This window comes from Lottia gigantea (assembly GCF_000327385.1).
Source record: "Lottia gigantea unplaced genomic scaffold LOTGIsca_4, whole genome shotgun sequence".
NCBI lineage: Eukaryota > Metazoa > Mollusca > Gastropoda > Lottiidae > Lottia > Lottia gigantea.
In genome coordinates this window covers 1,171,578-1,191,296 of record NW_008709379.1, presented here as the reverse complement: position 1 = coordinate 1,191,296, position 19,719 = coordinate 1,171,578, and the positions used below count along the sequence as shown (strand labels likewise).

The 19,719-nt window shown below is 33.2% G+C and overlaps 3 protein-coding genes across 3 annotated transcripts; 2 read left to right on the top strand and 1 right to left on the bottom strand.

The window, feature by feature from the left end:
- Nucleotides 1-1,163: 1,163 nt before the first annotated feature.
- LOTGIDRAFT_182489 (hypothetical protein) lies at nucleotides 1,164-4,679 on the top strand (the record flags this gene model as incomplete). The annotated part of the gene is made up of 6 exons (XM_009059655.1): nucleotides 1,164-1,290; nucleotides 2,061-2,149; nucleotides 2,854-2,962; nucleotides 3,290-3,405; nucleotides 3,868-3,921; nucleotides 4,328-4,679. Coding segments are annotated over 6 exons (668 nt in total), but the record flags the coding sequence as incomplete, so codon positions are not given.
- Nucleotides 4,680-7,269: 2,590 nt separating this feature from the next.
- LOTGIDRAFT_209561 (hypothetical protein) lies at nucleotides 7,270-8,888 on the bottom strand. The gene is made up of 2 exons (XM_009059654.1): nucleotides 8,222-8,888; nucleotides 7,270-8,089 (listed from the first exon to the last, which is right to left on the bottom strand). Exons 1-2 carry the CDS (start codon nucleotides 8,784-8,786, stop codon nucleotides 7,626-7,628), a joined length of 1,029 nt encoding a protein of 342 aa, XP_009057902.1. The 5' UTR covers nucleotides 8,787-8,888; the 3' UTR covers nucleotides 7,270-7,625.
- Nucleotides 8,889-10,022: 1,134 nt separating this feature from the next.
- On the top strand, nucleotides 10,023-10,274 carry LOTGIDRAFT_105652 (hypothetical protein; the record flags this gene model as incomplete). The annotated part of the gene is made up of 1 exon (XM_009059653.1): nucleotides 10,023-10,274. The coding sequence occupies one exon, from the start codon at nucleotides 10,023-10,025 to the stop codon at nucleotides 10,272-10,274; it is 252 nt and encodes an 83-aa protein (XP_009057901.1).
- Nucleotides 10,275-19,719: the final 9,445 nt, after the last annotated feature.

The window sequence follows — 19,719 nt, the reverse complement described above, 5'->3', positions numbered from 1 at the left end:
TATCTTAACTCCAAGATCGTTTCGAGAATACATGGCCAGGTATTGTAATAAATTTCTAAGTGGGAAGTATAAATTTCCACTTGGTTTGTCTTTTAAAAATCCACAGTAATCCACACAATTCAATAGAGACACATGTGCTTCATTGTTAAAATATATTTGATTTGCCTGTTATATGTTGATCACTGAATCAGATTGGCTGCTACATTGTGGCTTGTTCAAGATATACCTGAGTTTCCCTCTGAGAAACTTTTCACTTTCTATTTATCTGAGAGGTAAAAAATACAGCATAAGTATAGTAAAGCTATAAGTTCACATCTGAAATATTTCAAGACTTAAATAAGAACCTTTTATGTATTGAATTTTCCAAGATGTTCAGAAATATCCTTACTCGACAAAATCCTAGTGTTTTTGCCATATTTCAGGCTTATGGCTTTTTTTAATAACATGATATCTATGCATAAATTTGATGATTTTTAAATAATAAAACATTATTCATGCTTGTAATTTCTTCCATTGATCAACTTTCCAATTAATATCATATATTATGATAATTGTTATCTTTTTAATGAATAAAATATTTATTTCTTCTTATATTCTTTGTTATTCATCAGTCTTCTAGAGGGGAATTATCATTTAAACCTTACCCAACCTTACTCAACAAATAGATCGTTTTATAAAAGAACCGGGTAATGTCACTGTCCTGGCAAAATTTCTCTCATTGTACCCTACCTGGCGTTGCCCGTCTTCATTAGCCCACATGGTGCAGAAAAGTAGGACGTAAAACTCCATTCAAACTATTAAAGGTTAAATATTGTTCCATCATGGATGTTTCATAACTCTCATGTACCAATCTAATAAAATAGAATGGTTTGTTTCATACAGATTTGCATTTGAATTAGATTGGTCATGAACAGTTATGACTATAATGACATTATGATATCTGGAATTCTGTTCACTAGGCTTGTCAATTCTGCTGCTGCTTTGAGAGTTCACAAAGATTATAAGATAATTCAGTTAAATGATCAACCAAACCAGAGATAAAAACTATCCAACATGCATAATCAGCATGGTCAATAATTTGACAGCAGTTTGTTATTGTTTTACCACGTGTTAGTCGGTGGGCGTGGTCTACAGCGGAAATGACGAAATTTACAGGTTTTCCACGATGGCGGAAGAAGACGATGGAGCGATTGTTTTAAACTTTAATGACAGTTTATTGCGAGCTTCTGATTTAAAATTACTCGAAGGACCTCATTGGTTAAATGACAGATTAATTGGATTTTGCTTTGAGTGAGTTTTTATGTCGATGTCGATGACGTACAGCCATTTTTCGATTAAAACATGAGCTTCATTGGAACAATTTGGCACCTCAATTCTCGATGGTTTTGTTTTTATTTGACCTCGCTCTAAATTCAGTACGCACAAGTTCATTCAAACTTTTTTTTATAAGAATATGACCAATCTCTCTTTTCTTTTCACATTTCTAACATATTCAAAATTATTTATCTCAATTCATTCCTAAGGTTTAAATGTAAAACCTATTGGAGTAGATCAACTGTCTGGTAGTGGTTACTTTAAGTTCAATGAACTTTGAAATAAAATGACCCTTGTCATAGTAACTCAGTGACAGTGTTATGGAGTCAGTCACTCAGTGAGTGTATTGTGTAGGACTTGAGGGTCATGGAAACTAGAGTATGTGCACAAATGCCTGACAGTAAGAGAACATATAGATTATATAATTTGAACTGAATTACCTTGTAGTATTCAAGGTTGAATATGACAATTTAGAGTTAGAATATGCCTGTCGTATTCATATAGCCTTCATATTCTTCTCAGTTAACTGGAAGCAGACATTGACCTGTCATCTAGTAACACACCAAACTCAATGTCATGCAGCTAACATTGGTGCCCATTTAATGAAGAGATCTGGTTAAACAAAAAGAAATTTGCACACCATCAGTTAAAGCTAGAGATGGAGCTGCAGCCACTTTTGAAAGCTTGGTTTGGTTTTTCTACAGATAGGCCTATACCTAATAATACTTGATGTCCTATTTATTTAGATATTTTGAAAGGGAGCAGTTCAATCATTCAGCTGACAAACTATCTCTAATCAGTCCATCTGTAACTCAGTTTATCAAACTAGCACCAGGTAAGTTAATTGAATATTGTTCAGTAAGTCTATTGGACAAACCTGTGATTTATTAGACCTTATTACAGTTTAACCCTTTAAACACTTGGGTGTGAAAAAAATAAAACATCTGAATTCCAAGTAACATTAATTCATAATAATTCTATATGATGTGACTTGGTATCAGCCACTTTAGGTAGGCCTATATAACAAGTAATATTGTGGCTGGTAGAGGAGTACCTTGTGTTGAAAGGGTTAATATGTGACATTGAAAGGGTTATGTGGAAGAATGCTGTTACGGTAGATCATGGATAGAGTTATCTTTGAATAAATGTTGAAACCGTAACTAGATGATATTCACCCTGTGTCGACAAAACTCAGACAACGGTATAATCTGTTTCATCTTAAGGTGTGTGCACGTAAGAGGCCTTGGTCAGAGGTTTTTGTCCCCAACTCGAACCTTGAGTAAAATCTTGCGTGTGCCTGTGCTTCCACAACAAGATTATCGTATCGTCAACAGGATTTATGATATCAAACAAGTTTGATAATTGTCTCCGATAGTTTTATCGTCTGAAAGACAAACAGTCCCCTTGTGTGCCCGTGCCAGTCGTTGAAACCCAAGACAAGACTCTAATCGGGGACAAAAGTCTCTGACCAAGACCGCTCGTGTGCCCACACCTTTAGATTAAAGAAAACTCAATCATTTTTATTATGTTTCATTTCAGTGGAAGATTTAGCAGTATTATTAGAACCATTGAATCTACCTTTAAAACAGTTTGTATTTTTAGCTGTTAATGACAATGATGATACAGATAATAGTGGAGGAACCCATTGGTTAGTTTTTAATTAGGTTTTTTAACAAATTAATTTCTAAATGTTTGGGATTTATAAACCTTTTTGTTAGAAATATTAAACAGAACTTGAATCATGTTGTTACTTAGAGTTTCATGCTATGCAGATAACTGAGCTGGATTTTGAATGTTCAACAGATTTAAATGCAGATCTGAACGTCTCATTTCATGTTTTTCTACAGGTTACTTCTACACTGGCAATTCCTGCAAAATTTCTCATGTAGAAATCCTGTTCAAAGTTCTTCTAGCCTACAGTTCTAAATTTGTTTTAAAGTAGTTGAGTAAGAATGCATGTATCTATTATTTATAGGAGTTTGTTAGTGTATATCCGAAGTAAACAAGAATTTCACCATTTTGATTCATATAATCACCTTAATGAACACATTGCTAAAAAACTGGCTTATAGATTACAGCCCTTTGTTCATGGTAAGTTATTTCCCTTGATAAAAGTTGATATAATCTTTGGATGACTTTGATTGAAGCTCAGGTTTGACGCAAGTCAAATTTGAACTCGAATGTTTCTGAGACTGTAACGTAATATACAACCTATTTAGAAGCAAAACACCGGCAAAGAATGCCAACTTATGGTTAAAAATTCCACCATATTGATAGAATTTGATTGCAACCCTTACTCGAAATGCGGACGAATGATAATTATGTCAAGAACACATAAATTTACCTTCCTGCTTCTATATGTCTTACAAAAATGATAATTATGTCATTTCTCCATTACCTCAAACTCTGCCACAGAGGTTTAATCAAAGTCACCTTTTGAGTTGAAGTTTGACGGAAAACCTTTGCAACTTTTCATTTTACAATTTGCTTTTATACGCTGTTACTTTCGAAATGTGTTGGTATCATTAGGTTTAAATTTGAAATCTATTTCAGCACCTCGTGGAAGAATGAAGTTTATAGAAATAGATTCACCTCAACAGAAGAATGGTAAGTTCATAGAATTATATTAATTCAAATATGAGAATGGTATCCATGTATAATATCGTAGCTATTAGGAAATCCTTTTAACCAGCTGGTAAAGGGTTAACTATGATAATCAGAATATTTGTAACTAATATTATACTTACACTGTTAGTGTGTCACAATGGATGTTTATGATGAATTCCTTTAACAAAATATATATTGCAATACTTGGAAATCTTGTTCTGTCTTGTCAAACTTTACCCATTTAGGATTCAGAAGAGCTATAATAAATGTCTTCAAACTTCTCGCAAAAAAGTACATAAATTTACTTAGCCTTTAACCTCACCAGTTCTTACCATTACCAAAATCACACTGCACTTCCCCAAATATATAATGTTATCTTATTTAATTGAATTTTTGTTTCTTTCAGCCTATGATTGTGGTGTATATGTAATTTCTATAGCAGAACATTTATGTCGTGAATTTTGTGAATGTATTAACAACGTAACACTATCTCATGTTGTCACGGAAACCAGCGTTTCACAGAAACGTAACCAAATTAAAGAACTTATTCACAAAGTGGCTGAAGAGCATGCCAGCTGACAGAAGGGGGATAACTCATATTGAGTAATATAAAAATGGTTGTTTTGAGATCGAGTTTGGAAGTTTTTAAGTCATTATACTCAACAAATATTAATATATATCATCTTATTTTTTTACCAATGGCTTATTTCTCTCTTATCAAGTATGTGATAGCATGGCCACTCTATTATAATTATAATGGAATTTCAAATTAACATCTAACCAGCTGCTTCTTGAATACAAGTTACAGACAAATCACACGTTGTGTTTGTGACTACCCCATTGATACTTTTGCAGGTCAATGTTTGGCTTATTCTTCCCATTGGAAGTCGTGATCAATAATGCTACTGAATTAGTAAACTCTGCATTCTTCTCAGAGAGTCTATTTAGCTATAAATAATATTACATTTGTGATTGTTTCCATTTTTCTGCATTTGCGTTAATTTCTGGTTGATGTCTAAGAATAGGATTGCATTTTTTTCTGATATATTATCTGTTAAAATGAATCTTTAGTTTGATATTATAGTTTTCACCATGACATGACAATTACAAATTCCTTTCAGCAGTAAAATATAATTATTTCTAATTTTCTTCAATGCATAGAATTGAAATGCTGTCAATTCTTTTGACAGTGTGTATACTTGGCACCCTTCCTAAAATGAACTTTTGCACTCATGCATTTCGTGACATAATATTATTTTGTTATGTATGTTTAGAAGAATTTTGCGGCTTAACCATTTAGTGTTTAGTTGTGGGACTTTGGTAGCTTTAAAATCCATTGTAGTATTAAAAAAGGAATAAAGTCTCTATTAAACTGAAATTCCCTAAAGGAGTTGTGTCCTTAAAAAGGGATTGTAAAGAGATTATCTAGTCTGTATGAGTATTGGATACACTTAAAAGATTCCAGTTCCACCATTCTTATAACCTGTTTGACAACTATAGGTCCTGTAATTCTAGAAAACTTTATTAAAATTATTTGTCATAGTGAACTAGTCAAAAATTTAACAACCTAACTACAGAAGTTGAACAGGAAATTGGATTGGTGCAAATGGAAGCTATACAAGTACAGGATACACACTAGAAAAACCTCTTTACAATCCGTTGAAGAACATTGAAATTACAAATACTGTGAAATTATGTAGTAAAAAGAAATGAAAGTTTGATTGCAATAAATGTCTTGTTAATTTCCTCTGTTTTTTTGCTGAATTTTTTCATTACTAAATACTGTAAATAAAAGTGTTTAACCAAATATCCAGATATTTTCTTAAAACAGTGGAATAAAGGGCCACAGTTTGTTTTCCTGCTTCAATGCAAAAAATTTGTAATTGTAACTATGCACGCCTGCTTTATATGGTGTCCATTACCATATAACTCAGAAAATCTCCTACCTTTTTAGCTAAGCTAATCAGTAATAGTGTTCACAGCTCACTGTTGAAATTTGAGCCTTGAAATCCATGTGTGTCCAGAATTATCTGCGATTGAATGTTAAAATGATGACTTGTCAATTTAAGATACTCTATGATGTATAAAAAGTTTGAAGTAATTTTAAAGGAATTAAGCGATTTAATTAAGAAATAGTAATGAATTAAGGCTAGAGACAACCCAATATTCAAAATGTCTCTTAAATTCTATTCACAGCTGATCTTGCTGTTAAATTGCATTCTCAAAGTATGATTCAAAACACACAAACGGTCCACTTTAATTCAAGGTAGTACTGGATTTGAAAGTTTAAATTACTATTTATTGGCTCTGTAAAAAGACTACTATGTTTTTGTTGTTCAAGTTTTAAAAAAACAATCCAACATATTGAACAGCTGTTCAAATTTGATTTCTCTTTGCTCACCAGCAAACTTCACGAGCAACATCTGGCTTCATTAAGGAAAAAAAATTTGAACACTTTGTAACAATTTAAGCTGTTATGTGAAACAATTTGGTACTTTCAGTAAAATCTATGCTGTTCATATGAGAAAAAAACCAAAACATCAGATCATCATAAAAGGCAATGAACAGCAATTACCTATGGTTGGGCAAAGATCTTAATACACATCCAGGTATAATTCAATCATGAACACAATCAGTCCACTTCATTTTGAGATAGGATAAGTAGTTCTGAACATAAAAAAGGATTGTAATATTCTGCTAATTACTACTTATTCTACCCCAAATCAAAGTAAACAGCTCTTGTTTATGTTTTTAGTGCGCATAAATTAGGCCTGGGGTCAATTAGTTTAAAATCTAATTAATTTCAAAAGAGATCAATAACATTACATGATCCCAGGCTTCCTCCTTTCATCAGTCATAGTGGTAATTTTTTTTTATAAAAAACCCTAAAATTTTGGAATGGAAAGATAAACAGAATGCCCATTGATCTAGTTTAAAACGAAAATAGTAAAATATAACCTACAAGTTTTTATGATTACAGCAGCTTTGTGCAAGTAATTGACTGCAATTTACATTACTTGTAATTGAAAAAATAATTCATTACAGATTACATCCGATTACATAAAAATTTGTTATTGATTACAGCTGATGACAATTACGATTACCCCAGGGCCTGGGCAATAAATATCTTTGATTGACCATACAAGTCGAGATGAAAAACTGCCAAGTATTATAGTCTGTAGTTTTGACTGATCATCATAAAAAATCTATAGCCATCATTCTTTCCTGGGTACGAACTTTAAAAACAAACTTGGATCACAGACTTCATGAGGATGTAAGTTTGTCAAATGGAAAGAGTGAAGATAACCCATCAGATACATTCACCAAAGAAAGAAACACACAAGTTTTCTCCCTTCATCCATTTTATTTTTTTTATATAATGATGTCTTTATGACATGTGTGGTATAATTTCACATCCAAAGCAAGCTTGACATGTACAATGTATAAGTATGTATGTACAATAAATTGACAATTTTTGAATGGCCATCCTTTTCTTTTATTTCTTTATTATCAAACTTTTCAAAATCAACCAAAACTTCTAAAAAAAATTTTTTATTATTTCGACTAGAAGACACTCTCAGACCACAAGTGATGTCATTTTAAAAATATATATTTTCCTTTAAGTAAATTTGAGTCCGTTAAACAAGAATGAAAAAAAAGATGACCATTGATATAATGAATGTTGTGAAGAAATCCTTTGGCATTTACATCGGAGCATAATCTATCTGTACATATAACTGTCTCACACCAATCTGTGTAAAAATATTATGGGTGGAGCTTAAAATATATTTCGCATCAGCTTTGCTAGAGACTTCTAACTTTATAGTGCCAACATAGACATCTGAGCATAAAGTCCAGAAATGTGGTTCTTGAACACTGTAGACACCCTCCAGCTGATTGACTCTAGAGTAACAGCCTGAGAGAGAATGTTCAATCTGTTTTGGTGTACGCTGCATTAATATACCAACAGAGTCCCTTATCAATGGCAGTACACTGATACCTATCAATACGGCTATAAACATTGAGCATATGGGATCAGCTATCATCCATCCAAAATAATGTATTAACACTGACGAGACTATAACTCCAACACTTCCTAATGTATCAGCCAATATATGTAAAAATACACCCTCCATGATCTGTGACTGAGCTGGATTGGGCTTCGTTTCTTTGTGACTGTAGGCGTGACTCGTTGCAGCGTGACTGTGACCATGGTCTGTGTTTCCGTGAGAATGTCCGTGATCTGAGTCCCCGTGAGCATGACCGTGTCCATGACTATGTGAATGGCTATCTTCTAAACCTATCCCGACTTTCTGTGGAGCAGAATTAGAGTGGCCATGTCCTCCATGAGAATGGCCGTGATCACCACCGCAGTGTGAGTGGCCATGTTGAAATGCAAATATACCGATAAGATTAACTAGGAAGCCTAACACCGATACTATGAATAAACGTTCATGTTTCACCTCTGGTGGCTCAACTGCTCTCTCGACAGCTTCCGAAAATATAAAGAAAGCAATGAATAACAGAAACAGTCCATTCACAAAACCAGCTAATATTTCAGCACGTACATAACCATATGAAAAGGCTTCATTAGTTCTCCATCTTGAAATCACAGAGGCAGCCAAACCTGCCAATAATGCTGTACAGTCAAAGAACATGTGAAAGGAATCTGAAATCAATCCAAGGCTGTTGGTCCATACTCCATAAAGTAATTCAACAAAGGCAAAAGACAAATTTAAGATCAGAAATCCAAATAATCTTCTTGATGTTTGGTCTGAAAAAATCAGCCGAAGCCATCCGGACAACGTTTCATAAAATTTCCAACCATATTTGTATTCTTTATCATTCTTGTGTAACGGTAACATAAGTAAAATTCAAAGTTCGTCTTAGAAATGCAAAAAACACTTGAGGAATGAGGGGTCTGATCTACTTCCACTTTGCCAATAGGATGTCGTGGCCATCAAATGGTATTCGACCGGTACACACGTTAACTAAATACACCATACCGAACATATGGTGTTTCCTGAAAGTAAAACTTGAATTACGAATATATCACGAAAAGATGATAGACAAAATGGAGTTTCTATTTTCCATAATAGGTACATAAAGAGAATTTTTAAATCTTTATTGTATTTTGGTATAAGACAATGAAATAAAATAGTAAAAATGATGTAATGTTAAAAGTTCTATTTAGTAACGCGGAGTAATATGGTATTCCCCAGTATTATCCAATGAAATGTGAGGGAATTCCGTTGTGACATGTTTACAAACATGACTGATGAGAGTGTCTTATAAAGTTGACTCTCTCTGACTTTTAAACACTTTGCTCCAGGTAGGAGAAATGGGGAGTATTGCTTGAATTGCCCAGGCTTGGTCTATACCAAAAGTCAACATGGAAGGCCTACAAAAAGTCGATATCCTAGACCGGGCAATTATTGTCATGGAATAAAAATGAGAAACTTCTGAATTCGGCCCGTCTCCTTGCTTATCATATGATTTATCATTATTTATCGACCATGAGAAAGTCACTGACATTGAGATCTATTTATCACTGTTCAGAAAAGATGAGTCCGTGTTAGAACAGCACTATAAAGAATAAACAATGGCATAGCCACAGTTTCTAAATCCATATCTAAAATCCATCCAAAATAGAGTAGCTCAATATGAACAACACCAATAATAATATCAATTATGAGGATTAATAAACAGTTTAGCAGCCCTAAACCTACCCAGTCCTCCTATCCCTACTCTGCATTGCTTTCCTTGATAAATTTGAGAACTCATGTAGTTTTAGTGTTAAACGCGCTGCAACTGTCCTACTAATTATTAGGAATAAGGAGACAGACCGCAGCATGCCCGAGGAGAGACTTTTTTCCACTGCAACAGGGCAAATTCACCCATATTTTCAATATTAAACTTTATACATCTGGTACATCTTATGTATAGTTCATGACATCAGTAGGCCTACCTCTTTTTTTTTTATTCTATTTCTTCCAACCTTTTGAATGAATTTAGTATGATGAAATATATATTATTTTCCAGATTCCCAATGTTGTAGTCTTCTAGAAAAAATAAACAGAGGCAGATCGGAGAATTTCAAAATGGCTGGAAATATGAGACCTCAAGTGATCCAACTGTATAAAACCCTTCTTCATCTGGGCAAAGACTATCCTAAAGGCTATGACTATTTTCGGGGCAAGTTAAAGGCAGCCTTCTTGAAAAACAAGGATGTGAGAGATGAAAAAGAAATTGAATTGTTATTAGGCCGTGGACAATATATTGTAAAAGAACTTGAAGCTTTATATATGTTAAAGAAATACAGGACTTTAAAGAGACGTTATTATCCAAATTAGCACAGCCTACTCTTGTTGATATCTTCAGGAAATTCATGTGCAATTTGAATGATGAAGACTAAATTTCGAAATGAAAGATGATAATGAATGAATTGTTGTAAACCAGTGTAATTTATCAATATGTACTTTAATTTATAGGTACTCAACTGAAAATGATAACTCTGATGGAGGGTTGGTTTATTAGAAAACTGCCTGTCATGTGTGGCTGGAGCTCAAAAGAGTCTATGATTGAGATTTTTGTGTATTGAAATGAGCAAGATTGTATGATTTTTCACCTCCTATTTATCTTGCAAGCTGAAATCACATCTAAGAGCTAAATATCCTCTGAACATAAAAATTATGCTTTATAAGCAGGAGCCAAAATACTTAGATTTGATTTAATAAGTAATCTTTAATAAGTAAACAACAGGTGTTTAAAAGAATATTTATTTCCAGGTGTTCAAATCGGTTAGACAGAAACTTATCTTTTCATAGCAGTTTGATACTAGTTTGATTTAGTTAGTTAGATATTAATGCAAAAAAGCACTGATTGTGTATTTGTGTTTGAGCTATTTGAATTAACAAACTGTTATTTTGATAATTTTATAAATACATGGTTAAAGAAAGTGTTTAAGTCGCAGTTATTATATTATTGTTGTCTGAATTGTTAACGTCAAATTAGAGTTACCTCCCGTTAATCAAGGAATATAATTTTTTCTCAGTACAGGTTAAATGTGCAACCCTTTATCTTGCGTGGATTGATTTTGAAATAAAATGTAAATATGTTGAAGGCTTTTTCAACAGTGCCAATTTTGAATAAAATGTTTTGTTTTTATCTATAGTCTTCGTCTCGCTCTCGGTCTCAACCATCCGTTCCAGACAGACTTAGCCTTAGAAATGGACAGAGAACAAAAGATGTTGTTCGGCACCGGACTATCCCTCTCCCCGAGGCAGAGACAACGAAAACAATCTTCCAAGAAAAAAATACCTTTGCAATTCTTTTTTCAAAATATCTCGACCACTTTACCAAAAAGCAGCAACTCTGACCTCAACTGCCGACATTTCTTAAACAATGTATTGGAAACAAGAAGAGGAAATGTTGGGGCGATGTTGATAAGTGTCACCGCATCTTTAATTAATTAAGGTAGTTCACATTACCAGTCTGATGTTGGCAGAATGTTGGTGAACAGTGTTCTTTTCTTCGCTATGCACTGGTCAACCTTTTTATAACATCATTCAACAAAAAATACCTTGGCAATGCTTTTTTGAACAATTCAACAAAATTTTACCAACTCGCAAAAACCTGTCTTCACATGCCAGTATTTCTCTATCATGGTGCTGGAACTAGGTATGTGAGAGAAATATTCATAGTGTCAACACCACTTTATTCATTAGATGTTAAACAGAGATATAAAAGAAAAATAACAACAGTCGATCTGTTAATGATCTATTGGTATCGATCTGTAGTCCACCAATCAGTTGATTTCTCTTATAGTTGAATAGTTAATGGTTTATAACTATTGGTTATTCCAACCAATAATATATCTACATCGTTACACTATATACACAACAGTTTTAAAACAGGTTTTATTTTCTTAACTAATACTGTTTATTCTAATGATGAAACGTAAGTAGCTTTTAGAACTTTTCCCTATCAATATTTTTCTTGTGATCCGCAGGGTTTTAAAATTAAAAAAAGTAAAATTTTGAAGGTCTTTTAAGAGAGTTTACTGTCTTTATGTGTGTGCCGCAATTGGAGATTATGACATAATAATCGTCAATTCCATTGAAGCCAAAAGAAACAATTGATTACATCTTAGTCCGAAAACCGACAAGTCTTACTTGTCTGTGAATCCAAATTAAGGTTTATATTATGTCATCGTGAGTGATAACTAGAAATGGTTACCTTTTAAAACTTGGTCACATACCTTAAGTTTGTTTTCTTGTTTTTGGAACTCTGCGACTGGTTTCATTATGACCCTGGATAGCAAAACTGAAATGTGCAGCCTACCTTTTGGTGAAAAAAATTAAATCTGGATTGTTGACCGTTAAGATTATACTTAAAATGATATTTTACGTGTTTTTCAATGAATTGTGCCGATATTCGAACCCATACTTTAAAGGGACAGCTGCGGCATATTGGTGGGTTGATTTGAGTCTTGAATATTTGTAAGTAGTCAATTCACAATTCATATAAAAATAACTCAAACTAGTCAAATTTTACTCACTATATCCATATTATGTCTTTTCTATATATCACAGAGCATCTTAAATTGACGAGTCGTCATTTCAACATTCAAGCGAGGATAATTATGGACACACTATTACTGATTGGCTTCGCTAAAAAATGCGCGTTTCTGAGACAAAAGCATGATTGGTCAAAAACTTGTGCATCTGACCCTTTAATCTGATCTTTGTCTTCAGTTAACATTACCACTACTTTGTAGCGATTTGTAGTTACTATATGACTCTTGTCTCATCAACCGCCGGATAAAACGTTTTTAGCAAAACTTTTTAAAAGGAATTGTGTAAATGAAGCTAGGCCTGTTTCCACTATTGAACAATATACATTTTGTAAATCTGATGAATCTTTACGTGTCAGCGCCCCACCCTAGCGGTCATTAGTTCAACAAGCCATGTGTAATAAATGTAGGTAATTACTGACTATTTTCGGACATTAAACAAATTTATCAGTCGAATAAACTTCGAATCGATTCCTTTAAAGAGGATTTTGCATGCTTGAACAATCTTTATCACTTTGAGCTTCAAGCTCCAGAATTGGGTACACTAATTTTATACCCCCATCTAAGGGGGAAGTAGCATTAGTTTAAAGGAGATGGTAGCATTAGTTTAAAGGAGAAGGTAGCATTAGTTTAAAAGGGCGAATGTAGCATTAGTTTAAAAGGGCGAATGTAGCATTAGTTTAAAAGGGCGAAGGTAGCATTAGTTTAAAGGAGATGGTAGTATTAGTCTAATGGAGAAAGAAGCATTAGTTTAAATGATAAGGTAGGCTAGTATTAGTCTAATGGTCTACTACATGTAAGGGTGATGACGTTAGTGCATCTAAATTTGATCAACATGGTATATCTTTAAGTGCGATGACAATGGTTTGTCAAAGTGCAATGACAATTTTGTGCGTAATTGCCAAGATCGTTGACATTAGGTCATCGGAGGACAAAACACCTAGCTTTGAAAGTCAAAATTTCTGCAATTAAGGTCAACAGAGGAATGTAGATTTGTCATTAACGACATTTATTAATGAGCTAAGTTAATGATGGAAACAACATTATATAAAATATCAATGGACACCTTTATACGGTATGATACTTGGTCTCGAGAGGGCAATAAATACAGCTATTACAACTTTTATTGTAATTAGAAAGAATGTTTTTAATACATAAATCTTGTTTTATACGTTTCCTGGTCGCAATTTATCTGGTCTTTCCTTTCTGTAAAAGTCAAGGTCCTATACATGAATATTATTTCCAGTGCGGAATCTCGGTAGTTGCAAATGTTGGAGCGGGCCAGTTACCATCATTGTTTAAACCTTATCCATAAGTGGGTTCTGATTTACTTTATCCAAATAGCTTCGTACTGGGGGGTTTATTTAAACCATTTAATTAGAAATACCCTTTCAAACGAGAGAGGTGCCAGTATTGATCTACTATGTATCCGAAAATCATTTCTATTAGCAAATACTCGGCCAAACTTCAAGATCAGATTATTTAAGAACTAACTCTAGGCGATGTCAAATGACGTAATGAGAACAGAAAACTTTGGTATCATGGTGAAAAATGACGTCAGAAGTCACTCTAACCGATTGAGCTACAGCCTCCTCTGTCAACGATGAAATCTCCCACCAATTTAGACTATGCTCTGGGGACCGGGTCCATTTATAATATTTGCTCTTGTTATTGTTATTACCATTAGTGTTATTTAAATATTTCATGATCAAATATAGATATTTACGTTGACAACTTGAGCAAATGCATTTGAATCTGTGTCAAACAGTGCGATATTAGTTTAAAGTGGTATATTTTATTGACTAATGCAAAAATCACATGGAAGAATTCTAGTTTTAAAAAAGGAATAGAAAATAAAGAGATCAAGCAGGAGAATAATCCAAATCGGTCTCTTAAAGACAGTTGTCTCTTGGGTCTGGACGAGTACTGGATCAGAATCAACAAAAGTCTTAGTTTGTCATGATTGATTAAAAAAAAAAACAGATTGTATTTGAGTCAGGGCTACCTATTGTTGTATTTTGATCTAACTAACTATTTATAAATGGATATTCAACAATAACTACTAACAAATATCCATTTAATGTATTAATCAAACCCTTCAATCCATAAATCTTTTTGGTGGAATAAACAGAACACAATATACTCCGAGAGGGATGACGAGTAGATAAAACCAGTGGAGGGGTAGCACCAGGTGTGCTGTAAGGGTTAGCATTTCCTGCCTTGCTAGCGACATCCACCACAGTTTAGTGGAACTCAATTCAACAAAGTTCAATATATTAAAAGGTTGAAGATTGACCTCTGAGACAATATTTTTCACCAGCAAAGTCATCGGCTTATTGGTATAGGGTTTTATAAGAGATACTCTTTTATAGAAGCACTGGCCTAGTCACATGTCTCTCTTTCCCATGCACAATGATTGTGAAGTAATTTGAAAATGGGAAGAGAATAAAAACGGGACCAGCCTACATTATGTGAAATTGCTTCAATACTTTCACGTTATATTCCGTTTATGAAAAGTGGTCTGTTCAAAGTTTAAGCCACTCTGCCAAATATCTTACATGGAGCTGTGTGGTCAGATTGTGGCCCCTCTTATCAGTGCAGTAAATGCGTCATGGCGTTTCCCCTTGATATTAGACGAATGTGGTGCAGAAATGTCGGACATGAAACTTCTTTCCATTTGTAATTTTGTAATTTTGCGACAAATAATATTTTTATTGATCTTCCACTAATTGAATACAAATACAGTTGTCTACACCCATAGTCCAGGTGCCGCCTCACTCTAGCCTAATAAGGTATAGAATCCATTCCATATCTCGGAATACACAAACATAGATTTACATGTAAAAGCTTGACATTACCGGAATGTTTCCAGTGTTTAGACACGTTTCAGCGATAAATATAATGGTAATTGATATCCCAGTAATTGAATACAAATACATATTTTAAAGGTAATATCAGATTGTATACTGATAATAATATAACAATATAATTATGAATAAATACATTTATTGTGCGATTTGAAAGGACCGGGTGTAAATCGAACTCGAGTTTAAAATGTGACGTTCGATTCTTCTATATAATGCGTGTCTGTTAATCAGAAGATACAATAGAAATTGTAAAAGATACCCGCCGAACACGTAGTTTCAATATTTATTTTGACAAATTGAGGTCAGTTACCTCAGGTATGATTATCGAAGTGGATCAATAAAGTCTAATGGATCATTAATAGGATTGTCTGGTCCCAAGGGTCGAGATGATGAACAAGTATATAGTTTTCAGACAAAACAGTAGATATAGAAATGTTGAGAATTATATTGATGCCGTTTACTAATAGGACGTAGTATTCCATGCCGTGATTGTCATAATAAGGCATTGTCAGCACCATTACCATCGGCGACATCGGTAAGATTATCGTCGTCATTTCATCATCAACATCATGGTCGTCATTTTATCACCAACATCATTGTCATCATTTTATCATCAATATCATTGTCATCATTTTATCGCCAACATCATTGTCGTCATTTTATTATTAACACCATTGTCGTCATTTTATCGCCAACATCATTGTTGTCATTTTATTACCAACATCATTGTCGTCATTTTATCATTAACATCATTGTCATCATTTTATTACCAACATCATTGTTGTCATTTTATCATCAACATCATTGTCGTCATTTTATCATCAACATCATTGTCGTCATTTTATTACCAACATCATTGTTGTCATTTTATCATCAACATCATTGTCGTCATTTTATCATCAACATCATTGTCGTCATTTCATCATCAACATCATTGTCATCATTTTATTATTCACATCATTGTCATAATTTTATCATTAACACCATTGTCGTCATTTTATTACCAACATCGTTGTCGTCATTTTATCATCAACATCATTGTCGTCATTTCATCATCAACATCATTGTCATCATTTTATTATTCACATCATTGTCATAATTTTATCATTAACACCATTGTCGTCATTTTATTACCAACATCGTTGTCGTCATTTTATCATTAACATCATTGTCGTCATTTTATCATCAACATCATTGTCGTCATTTTATCATCAACATCATTGTCGTCATTTTATCATCAACATCATTGTTGTCATTTTATCATCAACATCATTGTCGTCATTTTATCATCAACATCATTGTCGTCATTTTATCATCAACATCATTGTCGTCATTTTATCATCAACATCATTATCGTCATTTTATCATCAACATCATTGTCGTCATTTTATCATCAACATCATTGTTGTCATTTTATCATTAACATCATTGTCGTCATTTTATCATCAACATCATTATCGTCATTTCATCATCAACATCATTTTCATCAGTTTATTATTCACATCATTGTCGTCATTTTATCATCAACATCATTGTTGTCATTTTATCATCAATATCATTGTCATCATTTTATCGCCAACATCATTGTCGTCATTTTATTATTAACATCATTGTCGTCATTTTATCATCAACATCATTGTTGTCATTTTATCATCAACATCATTGTCGTCATTTTATCATTAACATCATTGTCGTCATTTTATTACCAACATCATTGTCGTCATTTTATCATCAATATCATTGTCGTCATTTTATTATTAACACCATTGTCGTCATTTTATCATCAACATCATTGTCGTCATTTTATCGCCAACATCATTGTCGTCATTTTATTACCAACATCATGGTCGTCATTTTATCATCAACATCATTGTCGTCATTTTATCATCAACATCATTGTTGTCATTTTATCATCAACATCATTGTCGTCATTTTATCATCAACATCATTATCGTCATTTTATCATCAACATCATTATCGTCATTTTATCATCAACATCATTGTTGTCATTTTATCATCAACATCATTGTCGTCATTTTATCATCAACATCATTATCGTTATTTTATCATCAACATCATTGTCGTCATTTTATTACCAACATCATTGTCGTCATTTCATCATCATCATCATTTTCATCATTTTATTATTCACATCATTGTCGTCATTCGTGTCCAATATTAAATGCCACAAAAAACTTTGAGGCGAGGATAATATAATATTAAGTTTTAATTTCCAATGAATTATTAAAAAAGAAACCTCAAAACTAATTCGACGAATCTTATACGAATCTGACATCGGAATGTTTACGTAAAAACAAAAATACTATTTGATTATACTTGTTGTGTTCTGTGAAGAGGATGATCATGCCATGGAAATGTAGGTCACCACCCACCGGCATAAGAGTTATGATTATTGAAGGTTGTAATGTTTCGTGATGTTAAAGGCTTATCCCATTTTAGCTTAACAAGCTAGGTCTCGTCAGGTATCTATTAGGTGTTAATTACTGACAGTAGGTTTGACATTATTTAGTCAGTTTACTAATCACCATTATCACCATAATCAATTCCATATTATCACCATCTTAATGCATCAATTCCAAATTATCACCATTATCAATTCCACATCACCATCATCATGCATCAATTCAACATCATCACCATCTTCATGCATCAATCCCAAATTATCACCATTATCAATTCTACAACATCACCATCATCATGCAACAATCCCAAATTATCACCATTATCAATTCCACATCATCACCATCATCATGCATCATTTCCAAATTATCACCATTATCAATTCCACATCACCATCATCATGCATCAATTCCAAATTATCACCATTATCAATTCCACATCACCATCATCATGCATCAATTCAACATCATCACCATCTTCATGCATCAATCCCAAATTATCACCATTATCAATTCCACATCATCACCATCATCATGCATCAATTCCACACTATCACCATCATCATGGATCGATCCCAAATTATCACCATTATCAATTCCACACTATCACCATCATCATGGATCGATCCCAAATTATCACTATCACCATCATCATGGGTCGATCCTAAATTATCACCATTATCAATTCCACACTATCACCATCTTCATGCATCAATCCCAAATTATCACTATCACCATCATCATGCATCAATCCCAAATTATCACCATTATCAATTCCACATCATCACCATCTTCATGCATCAATTCCAGATTATCACCATTATCAATTCCACATCATCACCATCATCATGCATCAATCCCAAATTATCACCATTATCAATTCTACAACATCACCATCATCATGCATCAATTCCACATTATCACCATCTTCATGCATCAATCCCAAATTATCACCATAATTATCAATTCCACATCATCACCGTCATCATGCATCAATTCCAGATTATCACCATTATCAATTCAACATCATCACCATCTTCATGCATCAATTCCAGATTATCACCATTATCAATTCCACAACATCACCATCATCATGCAGCAATTCCAGATTATCACCATTATCAATTCCACAACATCACCATCATCATGCAGCAATTCCAGATTATCGCCATTATCAATTCCACAACATCACCATCATCATGCAGCAATTCCAGATTATCACCATTATCAATTCCACATCATCACCATCTTCATGCATCAATCCCAAATTATCACCAAAGTCATTTTATAGTTGGCAATTTAATCAATTAAAAGGAAAAATTCAATTAATTAGTTCTTGACAAGACAGAATTTTATCAATTTTATAACTGTAATTACTATTTTTGAAGAAAACTAAGGAGGTTAGCATGTATTTATACACTAGAAATCTATCTCACTCTATAATATATCATATATAGGCCAAGGATCTGTCAATAGTTCACCTAATTATAAACAGTGTCATACAGTAATTTTTCAACTAATTTCAATTTCACGCATATGATTAACAGTTATTATGTAATTAGACATAAAAAATCGTTTAAAAAAGATTGGTCAAGAAATAACTTGCTGACTAAGAATTATATTATTAGATCACGCACTTTTATTACAGGAAATAACATATGATATAGATGAACTAAAATTTTGCCAGGACTATTAGCCTATTCTTTTTCGATTCCAACTCTCAACAGATTTTGACATAGCTCGAAGCAAATAGGAACACCCGAACGGCTAGAATGTCAGCCCCTCAGACCCGCAGCAGTGATTAATTAATCATTTAATCACCACATACGTATACCGATAAAGTAATTGTTATCTATAGTCACTATCCAATCATTATATCACTTTCGGACTGAAATCAAAATAGCAAATGAAGTTCAGGATAATAATAATGACAGGA

Excerpts from the sequence above, each read along its gene's own strand:
- LOTGIDRAFT_209561 (XM_009059654.1), bottom strand. The coding sequence starts at position 8,786 with ATGTTACCGTTACACAAGAATGATAAAGAATACAAATATGGTTGGAAA. Across the intron at positions 8,090-8,221 it reads TCCACAGAAAGTCGGGATAG|AAACGAAGCCCAATCCAGCT; the intron begins GTTTAGAAGATA and ends ACAGTCACAAAG.